Source organism: Sciurus carolinensis, chromosome 1, assembly GCF_902686445.1.
Source record: "Sciurus carolinensis chromosome 1, mSciCar1.2, whole genome shotgun sequence".
NCBI classification, from domain to species: Eukaryota; Metazoa; Chordata; class Mammalia; order Rodentia; family Sciuridae; genus Sciurus; species Sciurus carolinensis.
This window is the reverse complement of record NC_062213.1, coordinates 9793812-9808524: the sequence shown is the minus strand read 5'-3', so window position 1 is coordinate 9808524 and position 14713 is coordinate 9793812. Positions and strand designations below refer to the sequence as shown.

Sequence of the window (14713 nt, the reverse complement as noted above, 5' to 3'; positions counted from 1 at the left end):
ATAATAACTAACCTCAATAATAACACATAATAACTAACCTCAAAACAAATCTACCTGCATTACAGAGCAGGGCGTGGCCTACTGTGGTCAGGGGCCTCACTTACATCAACCCTGAGCAAAACACAGATATTCCCAGACTACTTAATAAGTGAGATGGCCATGAGATTCCTTTGAAAGAGTCCTGACATGCAGTGAGAACATTAACAGGGACAACACAATGCAGTGTCTGAGACTTCTCTGCCTCCAGGACCCACAGTTACTATTACTGAGGTGGAGCTGAAACTTGGGAGGAAGAATGAGAAGGAGAGAGTCTTAGTCCATTTGGTGCTGCTATAACAAAATACCACCGACTAGGTACTTTATAATGAACAGATGTCCATTTGGCTTATGGTTCTGGAGACTGGAAGTCCGAGACCGAGTGGCCACATCTAGTAAAGCCCTTCCTGCTATGGCAGAGGTGTGGAATGAGTGTGGCAGAGCAAGATAGAGCAGAACTTGGTCTTATAGTCCATTTGTGTGGGCAGAGCCCTCAAGACCTGATCACCCTTCATCTGGACTCACCTCCCAGCACTCCTGCACTGAGAATTAAGTCCTAGACACCTGGTCACTGGGGACACGTGCACCATAACAGAGAGTGAGGCAGATCAGTCCTCTGGCACAGCGAGCAGCCTGGTACAGAGGGAGGGGCAGCGCAGAGCAGAGACGAGCTCTCGTGCCATGGTGTGGCTGCACAGCCTTGGGACCCTTGTGAGGTGATATGAGAACCTCTTCTCCACCTTACCTGGTGCTGAGCGCACACCTGAGAAATGGTGGTTCCTTGCCTGTGCAGAGTGTCTGTGCAGATCAGGTGCATGACGCACACAGACCCCTGGAAATCAGGCTTCTCCCTTGGACTGGCGAGTACATTCAGCATCCGGCGGGGCTGTGAGGAGTGTCTCCTGGGTCAGAGTGGGACCATGTTCAAATCCTACTCTGTCTCTGCCTGTGGGACCCTAAGTGGGCTGGTCACCTCTGAGCCTCAGTTTCTTCATCTGGGCAAAGGGCATGGAAAGCAAGGCAGAGGGCAATTTGGGAATGAGATGAGGTGATTCCGTAAATCATCATGGCACTGAGCAAGTGCCCCTGAACTGGCAGTTCTCATGTGCTGTGATGGTGGTGTTGGGGTTTTGATGCTGGCACAGAGCCTAGCTCCCAGCATTCAACCAGTGCTGTCCCCTTCTTCTCTTTTCCTGTATTTCCTATTGGACAGAAGATCCCAGTGTGGGACGGGAGGTAGGGGGGCAGCTTGCATTCCTGTCCCAAGCCCCCTTGGCCCAGGCGTGCTCTGCCCCTTCAGAGAGTTTCAGTTTTTCCAGCAGGGTGATGCGGGTGGTGGGTACCTGCTAAGGGGACTTTCCTCTCTTGTCCTCTTGGCCAGGGCCCTTCTGCACCATGACCTGGCCCCTCAGCCTCCTGATCTTTGCCTGATACTAGCAGATTGGTAAATCAGGCTTCCCGGCACACTGCTGTTCCAGGGCACCTGCTGCCAGCCATGGTTTTCCTGCTGAAGGGGGCTGAGCAGGAAAGGCCGCAGGAGAGAGCAAGATCCCCTCCTGCCCAGCCTCCCGGGTACCAGGCGCCGCATCTGGGGCTCTAGATACAGCACCTCACAAACATTATCCCAGCTCTGCTGGTAGGTGTTCCCATCTCACCAATGAGTCACCAGGGCTTAAGGCCTCAATGTCCCCCTGCTCAGACAGTCTAGCACTAAGCCAGCGACAGTGCCAGGATTGAGACGTGGTCAGCTGACCCTGAGGTCTGGTTCTTCCTGAGCCCCAGCACCTGCCCGCACAGACAGTCTGGCCCTACAGACCTGGGCTGACAGAGCTGACAGATTGTGCTCAATTTGAAGCACAGACTTTATTTTCTTTGAGTTTTAAATTGAGAGATTTTACATAAAGGCCCAGTTTTTCAGCTTTTTTAGAGAAAAACAGGAGATCTGGTGACACTGGCTTCCAGTTTCGCCTGGTGACCATCCTCTGAGCGTGTGCAGCTGAACTGCCCCTCACTCCCCACATGCCCTGCAGTGGGTCCCAGGTCCCACCAGCACCCTGCACTCCCGTCTCCCCTCCTTGTTCCAGGCCTTTGCATTTGTGATTCCCAGCCTTGGCAATGCCCTTTACAGGTGGCCATGCAGCTCATGTCAAGGCAAATGTGCGTGCACTGGTGGCGCTTGAGGACATTTTTAAAATCCATCATCAAACACTGTGCCATGGCCACCCACAGCACCATCACTCGATTCCACCGGAAGGGCCCGTCCTCCTCTCCCCTAGGAAGGGAGCTCAGCCCAGCACCAACTTTGAAGGGCTTCAGGGCTAACAGAGCTCAGCTCGGTTTCCCTTTCGCCGCTGATCCCATTCCTGGACTGAACGAGGACAAACACCTGCAGGAGAAGCCCACTGCCCCGTTCCCGCCGTGCTCCTCAGCATCCTGGGAGGAGCTCTGCGGTTGGGAGCGCGGGACTTCTCCTCTTTCTGCGTCAGGTGGCTGTGTTTGAGAGGAGCACGGGCGCCACAGGAGCAGCCTCCCCGCTGCACGCCCACCTCACCAGGGAACGTCTGTGCCTCTCTGTCTAGAATCTCTGTGGTCTGCTTCAGGGAGATGAAGTGAACTTGACTCTCCTCCTTCTTTTTCAGATTCGACAGCAGAACTTTTCTCCCCTGTGGACCTTTCCCAGGTCACCGTCAACGCAAGCCGGTTCCTGCCCAGCCGGCAGTATTGGCTTTTCAAACACCTGTTTTCGGCGCAGCAGGCAGAACTGTGGTGCCTTTCTCGTAAGTGACCTCAGTCTCGATCCTCCTCCTTCCAGACCCTGTGCGGGGACATCACAGGCCTACTTCAGCGACCGCTGGGCACAGACAAGGTCGAATTCAGAGAAAACGACACAGGGACCACTATCCTCCTAGAAGAAAGATAGTCGCTAAGGCCTGTCTCCCAGAAACGCAGTGTAGTCCATCTCTGTTCTGCTTCAGAACCTAGCGTCTGTCTGTCCGTCCATCCATCTGTCTATCTATCCATCCATCCATCCACCCATTGTTATCAAGTTAGTTTTGTTCTAGGTCTAGTATTTGACTTTGTGGATTAAAAACAAAAATGAAAGGAATCAGCAAAGTTCTTTGTCCTGGCAGAGCTCAAAATGTCTCTAGTCAAGGCAGACATGGGTGTGGGGACAGGGAGACCATCGCAAAGCTGGTTTTACAGCCCTTGTGGCCTCTGCTCTGCAGGTCCTGAGCACCTCTCGATGGGCATGGGTAGGTCGTGGCTGCTCTCCTCTTGCCTCCTGCATTGCTGAATTTGGGGCTCAGCCTCACTCCCCTGGAACCCTGCCTTTAGGCAGGGCCACATGGCCCTCTCCAACCTGCAGAACCCAGTGTTTTTGCTTTTGCTTTGGGCCTTCCAGACTGAGCATCCATGACTATCCTGGGATTCTGCCTTAAGAAGAGACCCTCCTGGCATTTTCCCCCAAAGGACCCTTCAGAGGTAACCCCCTCAGGACCTCCCCAGGACTAAAGCCCAACCGTTCTCTTGCCGCCAGGCTGTGTCCAGGAGCCTGCCTTCTGTCAGCTGGCAGCTGTAACAGACGGTGCGCCCTTGTACTCCACCTGCTCGCTCTACCCAGAGGCCCAAGCATGCGATGACGTCCTGGAGTCCAGCTCCAGGGGCTGCAGCCTGACCCTGCCCCACCAGCCAAGGGCCCTGTTCCGGAAGAAAGGTGAGCCCTTGGTGGGGTCCGCTTGACACGGATTTCTAATGGGCTGCTGCCTCTGCGGTTTAGAAATGTCCAGGTTAACTTAATATTTTTTTAAAAAATTAAAATAGTCTGTGCTCCCTGTAGAGATGTGGGGTGATTCAGAAATGCCCGCGTGACTCTGGAGAGGAGTCCTGCTCTGGGATCTCCCTCTCAGAATGGGCCGCAGTTGTCGGGCTCCTCAGCTGAGGCTCCACGGGGCTGCGAGTAGGAGGATCTGGGCCGCAGCGAGTTTAGCGCACCCAGCTGGTGTTTGTCCTCAAGGACGTCGATGAGCCCGTGTTTGTTGCTTTTCACCCTGTCCAGCCTCTGTCTCCCCAGATGTTGTTGGCCTTCACTTCCTCTTCTGTCTTCTTTGCAGGAGGCCCTTCTCAGGCGCCTGGTGGCCCTCGGTTTTCCCCTCAAATGTACGAGGGCCCACAAGACAACTGGGAACGAGTCCGAGGGGGCTTGTCTGTGGGTTCTCTGAGGGTAGTCTGGTTGGGCCGCCCGTCGAGGCATCCCTCCTGCCAGCCTCTGTAGGCCCTGCCTCCAAGGGAGCACCTGGGGGGTGTGGCTACGCGTGGCCGCTTAGAAGGTGGAGGAGTTGCAGTAGTCACCGTGGAGGTCACTTGGAGGGACCTCTGCTTTCACTGGAATGTCCACTCCTTGGGGCACCCAGGAGACCCTGTCTTCTGTGCTTCTCAGGAAGAACCTTTCCTCTTCTCCTGTGGTGGACGGGGCAGTTCTCAGTTGTGGCAAACAGAGGAGGTGACTGTGGACCTAGTTCTTCTGAAGGAGATTTTCAGCTCCTGCCTGTCTCAGGCCCCTTCTTCCCCCAACTGCCAACCCACTGGCCTGGCCAGCTGGGAGTCCAGGGGCACATGGACCTGTGTCTCAGTTCTTCCCTCAGGAAAGTGGAGTCTGCCTCCTTAGGTCTACGGAGCCAGGTTCTACTCCTGAACGTGCCTCCCTCCTATTCTCTTTACCCTCATGGGTTTCTACCTTTACAAGAATCCCTTGACTGGTTTTCAGTGAGATTTGGGATGAGACCTGAGTGTAAATTCATGTGCTTAACATGCAGTCTTCAAGGAGGGCTTTTGGTCTGGTTTGGCGCCCCGCCCTCCTATTTTCGCAGTATGATGTATTTTTCTCTTGTGCAGTGGTCCTGGGTGAAAGAGTGAAGAACTTTTACATTCGCCTGCCGTTCCAAAAGCTGACAGGGATCTCCATTAGGAACAAAGTGCCTATGTCTGCAAAACCCATTTCTGACGGGTGAGTGGCCCCTGCCTTAGCCCGGTGTTCATGAAGTCTCCCTGCTTCCTGGAGAAGGAACCGCCATAGCAGAGAAAGGCCGGGGTGAAAGAGTTACGTGGCCTGGGGCCGAGAGGGTGAAAGGCAGTAAGGAGGAGCCATGTCAAAGTCCTGGGCTAAGGCAAGTTGCTAACATTATACCCGAGATTCAGCTCTGAACCCCTAGGCAGCTGATGGAAAAATCCTACTGAACCACGTCTTATCAACTAATAAAAATTACCAAACGTGGTGAAGAACCTGATCCTCAAAGCCTCATGGTACTGTTGAGAATCTGCAGAGCAGATAGAGCGTTTAATAGACCAGAGGCTCATAAGGACATTTTAAAAAATTGTTTTTAAAATTTGTGTATCTATCTGCTGGGCTATTCTTTGACTGTTCTAAAGGGTGAGGGTTCTTAGCCTCGCCCATGGATTTCATCCATCAGGACCAGAGGGCTTCTCATTGGCCACTTTCCTGGGGCCTACTAAATCAGGTTGCTGGCACAGGGCTTGAGGCTTGGAGGTCTAAGGAATTACAAGGAAGTTCACCACTGATCCTCTTGTTCTTTAAAAGTCATTGATCCATGAACTGTTGATCTAAGAGGGCTTTTGGATTATGAAACTGTATCATTTTGCTGGCATTTAAGATTTACATTTGAAAATGAGGTAAAAAAAAAGATACAGGCTGGTATTTTTGGGATCCAGCCAGAATCACCCATGCTGATGGGAGGGGTGGAACCAGGAACCAGCCTGACCTGGTGCTGGGATGGGTGCTGGTGAAGCAGAGCTGGTGGATCCCAACTCAGGGCAACCTGTTGGCTGGGAAGGCCCAAGGTCCAGCCTGGAGCGTATAAATGGGCTTCTGAGGAAGGAAAGGAAGTGGCCAGTGGGCAGGGACCTGGGAGAGGGAAGAACAGGAAGGTGGCTTGCCTACCAGAGGGCAGAGACACAGCCAGCGTTGGAGAAGTGCCCTGTGGACACAAGCTTCCACTACTGGTTTCTGGCAGGTTTGGGGAAGGAGGACAAGAATGAGGCGGGGTCCCCACACCAAAGGGGACCGAGGGTTTGAGTAAATGCTCAGGGATCAGGAATGAGTGATCAAACTCAGACTGGTGGTCAGGGCTTGGGAACTTAGAACCAAGCCCCAGAGGACTGGTTTGGAGCCACTAAATTCCTCCTGCCATGGCTGGTCTTGGAAGCTGGGGGCCGGGGGGGCGGGGTCTAGGTGCTGCCTCTGGGGAATAAGCAAGGAAGTCCTGGAGAGAGCCTGGAGGGACTGAGCCAGGAAACAGAAGCGTATTCTTACAGCGTGGTCAGTCCCATTGCGGAGTGAGAAGAGGGAGGCCGCGGGGACACCACTCAGCTCTTGCTGCCTCAGCGGCCTGGTTGGCCCCCTGGCTATGAGCCAGTGGAGCACCATTTCCAGGGATGCCTTCCAGGCCATTGCTGAGTCCAAAGCTGAGACTCATCCAAAGGATTGCAGAGCACATTCAGGACCCAAGGTCAGCTTGACTTGTAGCCCAGCATGTAGGCACAGAATGTGTGCTTAGTGAATGAGTGAGTGAACAAATGAAGGATGGTTAGGCCACATTTTGGGAAAAGAGCAGAATTTTGCTTTCACAAAGAATCTCAAAGCTAGGAATCCCCTCATGCGAATGGCCAAAGCACCCACACTTCAGGTAGTTACAAAGAAGGCTGGGCCCTGGAATAAGAGGGACTGTTCGGCTTATTGGGGGGGCCTGCACGCCCCCACCAGGCCTTCAGACCTCTCTTCTTTCTCTGCTGATGCCAGGTTCTTTGAATGCGAGCGCCGGTGTGACGCGGACCCATGCTGCACTGGCTTTGGATTTCTAAATGTTTCCCAGTTGAAAGGTAATGACCATAACTTCCTCGCCCTGTGCCCCTCACAGTCCAGAGAACACATTCACCTCTGTGACCTTAGCTGATCCTCAGGCTGCTCCAGGAGGGTGGGGAAGAAGGAGGCTCGTTCACAAGAAGGGGAGTGGGGTTCAGAAATGATGTATTAGTGTGACAGCTGGAACACAGCTCCTGGGGGGCCACCTCTCAGCCTTACACAGGCAATTTTGCTTGACCCAAATATCTGTCCTTCCTTTCATGCTTCTCTGGGACATCCTCTGCTCTTCTTTTAGAACTCCCATCTGGTGGCTTGGTGGGGTGAACTTTGGATACATCCACGTAACCTCTGTTTAAAGCAGGGTTCAGTCACTTACTGGTGACTGATACTGGATGGGTCCCTTACAGTCTCTCCTTAGCTTTCTCAACTAGGAATAGGCATACACCCTTATAAATACGTCCCCATCAGGTTGCGCGCGGACCAACTGAAGCAACGTGAGAAGCCCAGCACAGCTCTGGTACATGGTAGTCAGGCACAGTCAGCAGCAGCTGCCTGTATCCCCGAGCCCTCAGGCCAGAGGCTCCTTAAGTGCAGGCACCAGATTTCCATTGATGGCTGAGAGCACCTGGAATAGCATGGTAGCCCCGCTGTGTGCTGAACCATGGTCTGCAGCCTTTCTCTCATCCAATCAGAATCTCCCCTTGTGTTCATTTGCCTGGCCTCTGCTCTTTCGCCCCAGGAGGAGAGGTGGCATGCCTAACCCTGAGCAGCATGGGACTTCAGACATGCAATGAGGAAAACGGAGGAACCTGGCGCATCTGGGACTGTGACTCTCCCGACACAGAGACCCACACCTATCCCTTTGGGTGGTACCAGAAGCCCAGTGAGTGACCTGCTATTCACAGCACTGTGGGAACCATTAGTTGACTGTGTCCCAACCATGCATGTCCTGGGGCTGGGAAGGAGAGCAGTCAGGATTCATGGGGTGTAAGAAACAGAAACTGATTCTATTAAACTTAAGCAGGAAAGGAATGTGTTGGGCATCTTCTCATTGGCAAAACAGAAAGATGACCAACTAGATCTCAGGAGAGGTGAGAATGGACTGACTCCATCGCTGTGTTCAGCAAGAACACGAGGCCGACTTTCCAGTGGGCCACAGTCCTCACTGATCTACTCCATGGGGGTTGCTTTGTGTTCAGGTTTTATATCCAGTGGAGAGAGCTCGGACCATGAGTCCACCCAGTGGCTAAAGGAGGGTCAGGCAGCTTGAGCCACAGTGCCAACAAACCTGGGTGCACTGGGGTTGGCGGGGAGGTTCCTCAAAGCACAGCATGTGCCTACTGGGTGACGGACAGGTGCTGGGCTTACATGGGTTGTCAGTACTCATGGCACCCTATGGATTATTTCCTCCCTTTGAGGGTGATAAGTGTGTGGCATACAAAGTTGAAGGTGCTTGACCCAAACCATGTGACTAATAAGAAACAGAGTAGTCCCAAACCCAGATCCAATGACCCCAATCTTCCCCTTTAGGACGTTGTCTCCTGGCAGGTCTTCAAGTTGGTGGCTGTTAAAATGTCCAGAAACCTGTTCAGATTGGTTTCCCCTAACTCACCTGAATAACGAGCAGTTGACTTAATCCAGTGAAGAAAAAGGCTAGCAAACTAATAAAGCAGCCCGTATGCGTGTGTGGCCTCCAGTCCAGAGTCATACAGGAACTGAAAGGTGCAGACCAGCCTCGCAGCAGGATCTGGCCCTCCACCCTGCTCCCCAGCTCTGCTTTCCTAGACTTCAGGCTGTTTTTTTTTTTTTTTTTTTTTGGTGGGGCTGGGGGGGGCAGGCAGTGTGTGGGCAGGGAGTTAATTATTTCCAGACTGACTGGAACCTTCTGGCTGATGTCTACCTTCAGCATCCTGTGACTTGATTTGAATCTACTCCGTTGGCTTTCTTTTGTTTTAACATCTTGAATTATTTTAGGCACAACTCAAGAGCTGTGTAGTGAGGTAGCCTCCCTGGGTTTCTACTCAGGCAAGGGCGTTGCGTTCGGGCAGTGCCCCTGCTTTAGCTCACGGGACACAGAAGAGGGAATGCTGCCCAGGACTCTGCCTCCCGGGGACAGCGCTGTCAGCTCTGGTGTCCCTGCAGCTTCTTCCTCAGAGCCTTCTGCCCTGACTCTCCCCTTACTGCCTCACCCCGCCAGAGTGAAAAATGTCATTTTCCATTTTCATATGACTCATGGAAGAGTTGGGTAAAAGGAAGCTTAAGCAGTAATTCGTTTGTTGGGAAATGTAGCAGGAATCAGAGCGGCACAGCCTCTGGACAGGAGCTGGCAAGGCAGACACCCCAAGGTGCTCTTTGTCCCGACTTCTTCCAGCTGTTCTGCTTCTCCTCATCTGCTGCTCAGACCACTGACTTTTTCTAATATATCCTCGGTGGGGTCATGCTGGGGACTTAGGAGTTTTGATCAGAAACTGTAGAGCAGAGAATTAAAATCCACAGAGGGGCTCTCATTCAACAAATGACCTGACCATCAGCCATGCCTGGAGCCTCTAGTTCTGCAAAACTAGCCTCTGTTCATTGGGCTCTTACCGTGTGCCTGTCTGGATACTCAGCATGCAGAAAGCCTGATCACATTTCGTCCCCACACCTAGGTCAGATGAGGAAATAGTGGCCCAGAGAGGTTAAATCAGTTACCCAGGGGCACACAGGGTAAATGACAGAGTTAGAATGGGCCTGGGCCTTTCCTGTCTAGAGCACTCTGTCCTAGGGCTGAGTGTGGGTAGGACACGATGCCTTCCTCCAGTCGCTCACTGTCGACTCAAGAGTCACAGACTCTAGACTCGTGAACCATTCTGGAGCTGGGTCATAAGTCAGAAGCTTTGAAGGCTTGTTCCTCATTTATACCAGATCCTGCAAGGTGCTGGACACTGAGAAATGGAAGAGTTATAAAGTATGGTTGCTTTTCTGAGCTGCAGACTAGAGGAGGACATGAGCCTGAGTAAGAACAGCACAATAGGCTGTGGAAACCACAATGAATCCCACTTGGGAGTCCTGGACATTTGCTGCTGAACACCCTCTATGGCCCCTTCTGGCCCCAAGGGTCACTTTCTGCAGTCGGCCAGGCCCACTGGTGGAGCCGCCTGGGCACGCAGACTTTCACGCCGCATGCTGCCTGCTTTCAGAATTTGGGTGCAAGGGAGAGGAGAAATGCCACCGGAGCTCCCGCCTCTCATTCTGCCGTGCATGGTCCTGGGTAGGGACCACCCTGGGCTGGGCCTGCTTGTGAGCATTCTGAATAGGTGGTCTGTGTTCCCATTCCAGAACAGGAGCAGGGCAGCTGCCAGAGGCCGTGCTGCTGTGTGTAGCATAGCTGTCCCTCAGAGCAGGACAAGGTCTTTCTCCCTCAAGGGGTCTCCATCAGAGGTGGGGGGGGGTAAGCCTCGAGTCCGTAGGTCCCCTCCTCCTGGGGCCTGGCAGAGAAAAGGAACCTCACTTAAGAAGAGTAGACTGTTCTCGCCATGGGTCACGCTGACCAGCCCAAAGCCTCGCTCGACTCGTGATGTCTCTTGAGCCTCAGCAGATGCACTAGTGGGTTCAGCACCTTAGTGTGAATTCTAGTTTCCCTGGCAGACAAACCACACTAGCATACTGTTGGAATATTCCAGCATCAAACCGACACTGTCATTACCAATTTCCCATCCTTATCTTTGTATCAGTCAAGCACGGTGGTAGGGAATGGTCTCTATGGGGTAGGGAAGGCTGGGCCTCAGCCCTGAAGGGTGGACAGGATCCTCACTGCCAGTTCTTGGTTAACACTCTCACAGGAGACACGAACTTCACCAAGGAATTCGGTGGAAGAATTTCAGCAATAGATGCTGGGCCTGCTCAAGGCCCTGGTTTGATAACTTAGCATATTGACATCTGTACTGAGTGGAACTGTGAGCCAGTCAGCGCTAGGTCTCCTGTTGTTGAGGATCTGCCCTGGGAAGCGGCAGGAAGTGATATTCACAGAACTCCTACTCCACTCACTGTGGGGGCACAGAAGGTGGAAGTCCCGGCTGCCAGGGGTTGACTGTCTGGCTGAGGAAGACTGGAAGGAAGCACGTCCCCCAGATCCACGTGTACCCTGTGAACTGAGTGGCCTGCCTACCCACCCTGCAGGAGATGATCCTTCTCTCTGTGACCAGAGAATGGCAGAGCTGTGGCTTGTTGCTGTGGTGGGACCCAAGGAGGTGGGAAAGGTGCCTCTCCAGAGCTTGGCAAGCTCAGGAGGAATTCTCTCCTACCTGGGATCATGCAGAAGTGCCTCCAGGGAGGAGCTGGCCTGGGATACAGGCCCAGGGGGGAGGGAGGAGGACCCCAGGTCCCTGTTGAGAGGCACCCAGTGGCAAGGCTGAGGGAGGCCTATTCCTGCCTCACAGCCTCAGTGGGAGAGACCGGCAAACAACCATGGCACCCAATTCTTATTGCATGCCGTGCTCACAGAGCAAAGGATGAAACTGAGCCTCCCAGTGTCCCTGAGACAAAGGCACAAAACCTAGGGCAGGCAGCACCTAGAGGGCCTCCAAGAGCCTGCGGTGACAGGCCTTCTCATTTTGCTGTCCAAGGGGAACGGAAAACTCTGTGTGTTCAGCTCAGCATGGATCAGCAGGGGCTCAGGCTAGACAGTGGCAGATGCAGAAGAGGCTGTTTGCAGCCTGAACAGGCAGCAGGACCCACAGAGGAGATGTTCTTAGCATCCAGAGGGCCGGGAGTGGGGAATGCAGGGACAGGAGGTCTGCTCTGTGGTCACACAGTGCCCCAGAGCCCAGAGCTTCCTGGAAGGGGCTGACTGTGAGGTGCTGGCTCCTCTGCTCTTACAGAGAACCAGACTGCCCCTCCCATCTGCAGCTGTGCATGGCCTGCAAGTGGGGCAGGGTCTTGTGTTGTCTACTAAGTCAAATGGGGCATCTAAAAGAGGAATTCTCACAGTCTCTTTTGCTAAGCCAATGCACTTGGCTCTGTGGCAATTCTAGATACAGGAACAGAGCCTGGAAAGGAAGTGGCAGGTTCCTCTAACAGTGCTTCTCTGTAACCCACGTAGAAACCCCACGTTCAGGTCAGTTCACACGGGACCCATTCCTTATCCTCACTCGCCTCCTAACAGCACTTACGGTTCACCAGCCCCAGATCTGGCCAGGCATAGGGCAGAATTTGTATGCAGTATCTCATTTAATCCTGATGGCCTAGGACCTAGTCTTACTCCCACATGGTGCTGTGATGGCAAATATTTCACAATTGGCCAAGGCTGGGGTGAGAGCTATTTCTATTCACAACACTTCCGACGCCAAACGTGTGGGGTTTATTCATCTCACACCAACAGAGTCTCCAATTCTCTGGATGCCAGCAGCATGTGCAATGATTCAGTTCAATTCTGACACCGAGAACTTAGACTGAAAGTCAGAACCCACCATCCAACACTCATTCCCACCAGGTCCCCCACTGCAGGTGCTTATTGCAATTGCTCTGCAGAGCACCTGGCAATAAATTGTAGATTCCCATGGTAGTTTGCAAGAATGGGAAGCAATTAGCTACCATTACTAGTTTATTGTGAAAGATGTAACTTGGGCTAGATGCGGCTCCATGGCAGAGCACTCACCTACCACGTGTGAGGCCCTGGGTCCCATCCCCAGCGACACGCCAACACGGAAGTGTTTCCAGCTCAGTGAGGCTGCTCGCTGGAGCAGAAGAGAAACACAGCACTGAGCACGGGAGGCTCAGGCTGGCTCTCAGGACAAAGGAACATGCTAGTTCCATTCATGTAAAGGGTGGTCAGCTGTGCTAGCTAGTTTTAGGAAAGTTCATTGACTTTCTGTCAATTGAAGTATTATTTTTCCTTCCTGGTCAAGCACTTTATCCTCGAGGGAGGAGGACTTAGCCATCCTGGAGTCAAACGGCACTTCTCTCATGGGGTGCTGCGCCCTGTGTGAGCTGCGGTGGCTCCTGAGAGGACTCAGGGAGTGGAGGGTACACGCCATGCCGACATCAGGGCCTTAGGATCTTGCTGTCCGGTGACTCTCCAACAGCTCATCCTACCTGGGGATTCGAGGCGAGAGTGTCCTGGCTTAATGATGCACCTGGGCCTGTTGGAGAGAGGGCGAGAGGTGGGACAGGCACACATCAGCTCTCCATGGCTCGCAGCCCTGAGCTGAGGGACGGCAGGGAGGGTGGGCACCAAGCTGCAGCAGCCAGCAGACTGGGAGCTGCCTCTGCCCTCAGTCCCGTGGGTTCCCAGTGGGGTGCCGGTCTGTCCTGGAGGAGATGCACAGGGCAGGGAGGCGCACCCCCTCCCAGCACCTCGCGTCACACCTGGGAGCTCCCAAACCTGCTCTCCAGGGTTCCTGTGGCAGTTCTGTTTCACGGGCACAATTTATTACATCATTGCTGCTGGTGAATGAATGCCTGCCTCCAGCCCCCTCCTCTCCGTGGGGGTCTGGGTAGGGCCGGAAGTTGAGCCCTCTAATGATGCCCTACCTTTGTGGCCACAGCCCCGTCCTGAAGCTGTTCAGCCCTCACCCCACAGTCGCCAGTCAGCTCATTGGTGGGTGGGTACCTTTACCACTGCAGAGAGCCCGAGGGCCCTAGAAGCTCTTGTTTTAGGAACCAGAGTCCAAAATAGGACATTGTAACAAAAGATGCTGCTGTCCCCTATCATTGAGGAAATGACAGGGTTTTAGGAGCTCCATGCCAGGAGCTAAGCTGAAGAGCAGCTCTGTTTCCTGCTGTGTTATGATATAAATGTGTGCCATTGTCCCTGCCACGAACACCCTAGTGGTTGCAGACCGCTGCTCCCCGCTGCTGAGCATGGAGCAGGGAAACAGCTCCCCACTGGCTCAGGGCGCCATGGGCTGCAGAGCCCAGAGAGGTCATGTTCATTTGCTCAACAGTCAATTAGCTGAACGGCTTTCCCAAGGCCACACAGGAGGCTTTCAGGGGAGGGTCCCTGGGGAGCTTCATCTTCCCAGGGACTTCTAGGGAGGTGTTCAGTGCCGGGCCCGGGGAGCGGCCCGGGGAGCTGTGCAGGAACCCTCGGGCTCGCCCTACACTGGACCATGAAGGGCCCACTGGCCCGAGGGCAGGGCCTGCACAGCTTACACAGAGCCTTTCCTCTCTGATGGTGGGAGGAAAGAGGGCGAAGCAATGGCAGCAGAACTGGGGGCCAGTGCTCTGCTCAGCAGCTCCCCAGAGCCTGATCACAACTCACTCGCGTGTTCTCATCTCTCAGCAGTAGACATGGAGGGTCCCGGCTTTCCATGAGTTTGCACGTGTATTTCCTTGGCGAACAGAGCTTGCTTTGAATTTCAAGATGGATTTCTAGAAGCAGAATTATTGGGCACTTGAATGCCCTCAATATAGACCGTCGAGTTGTTCTCTGAAGTGCACACTCTCGGGATCCTTATTCTGAGAATCTCTTCCAGGAAGTACAGTCATTTAGACAAACAAGTGACAGCAAAGCTTGGTGACAAGTATGGAGCTGCTGGCTGGGTGTAGGGCAGTGTGGGGGAGGTGATTAGTTATAGTGTTCTGTGTAGGGCTCACAGGATGTGGGATAGCAGGGGCTCAGTGGTCCTCAAAGTGTGTCCCTGAACCAGCAGCATCAGCATCACCTGGAAATGTGCTAGAAATGTCACATCTAAGCCCGAGCCACTGCAGGATCAGAATCTCTGGGGTGTGTCACTAAGCCCTCAGGTGACTCTGATGACTGCTGAAGTCTGAGAACCAGTGTCTTGGGATGGTGGTGGCAGGTGCTTCCAGGCAAGTGGA

General features: G+C 53.6%; 1 protein-coding gene across 1 annotated transcript in view; it reads left to right on the top strand.

Annotated features, from left to right (window-relative positions):
* Positions 1 to 14713, top strand: part of Tg (thyroglobulin) — a 222849-nt gene that overhangs the window by 88136 nt on the left and 120000 nt on the right. The window contains 5 exon segments of the mRNA XM_047522972.1: positions 2676 to 2813; positions 3575 to 3751; positions 4930 to 5041; positions 6851 to 6930; positions 7653 to 7796. Of these exon segments, the coding sequence (XP_047378928.1) occupies positions 2676 to 2813; positions 3575 to 3751; positions 4930 to 5041; positions 6851 to 6930; positions 7653 to 7796 (651 nt within the window).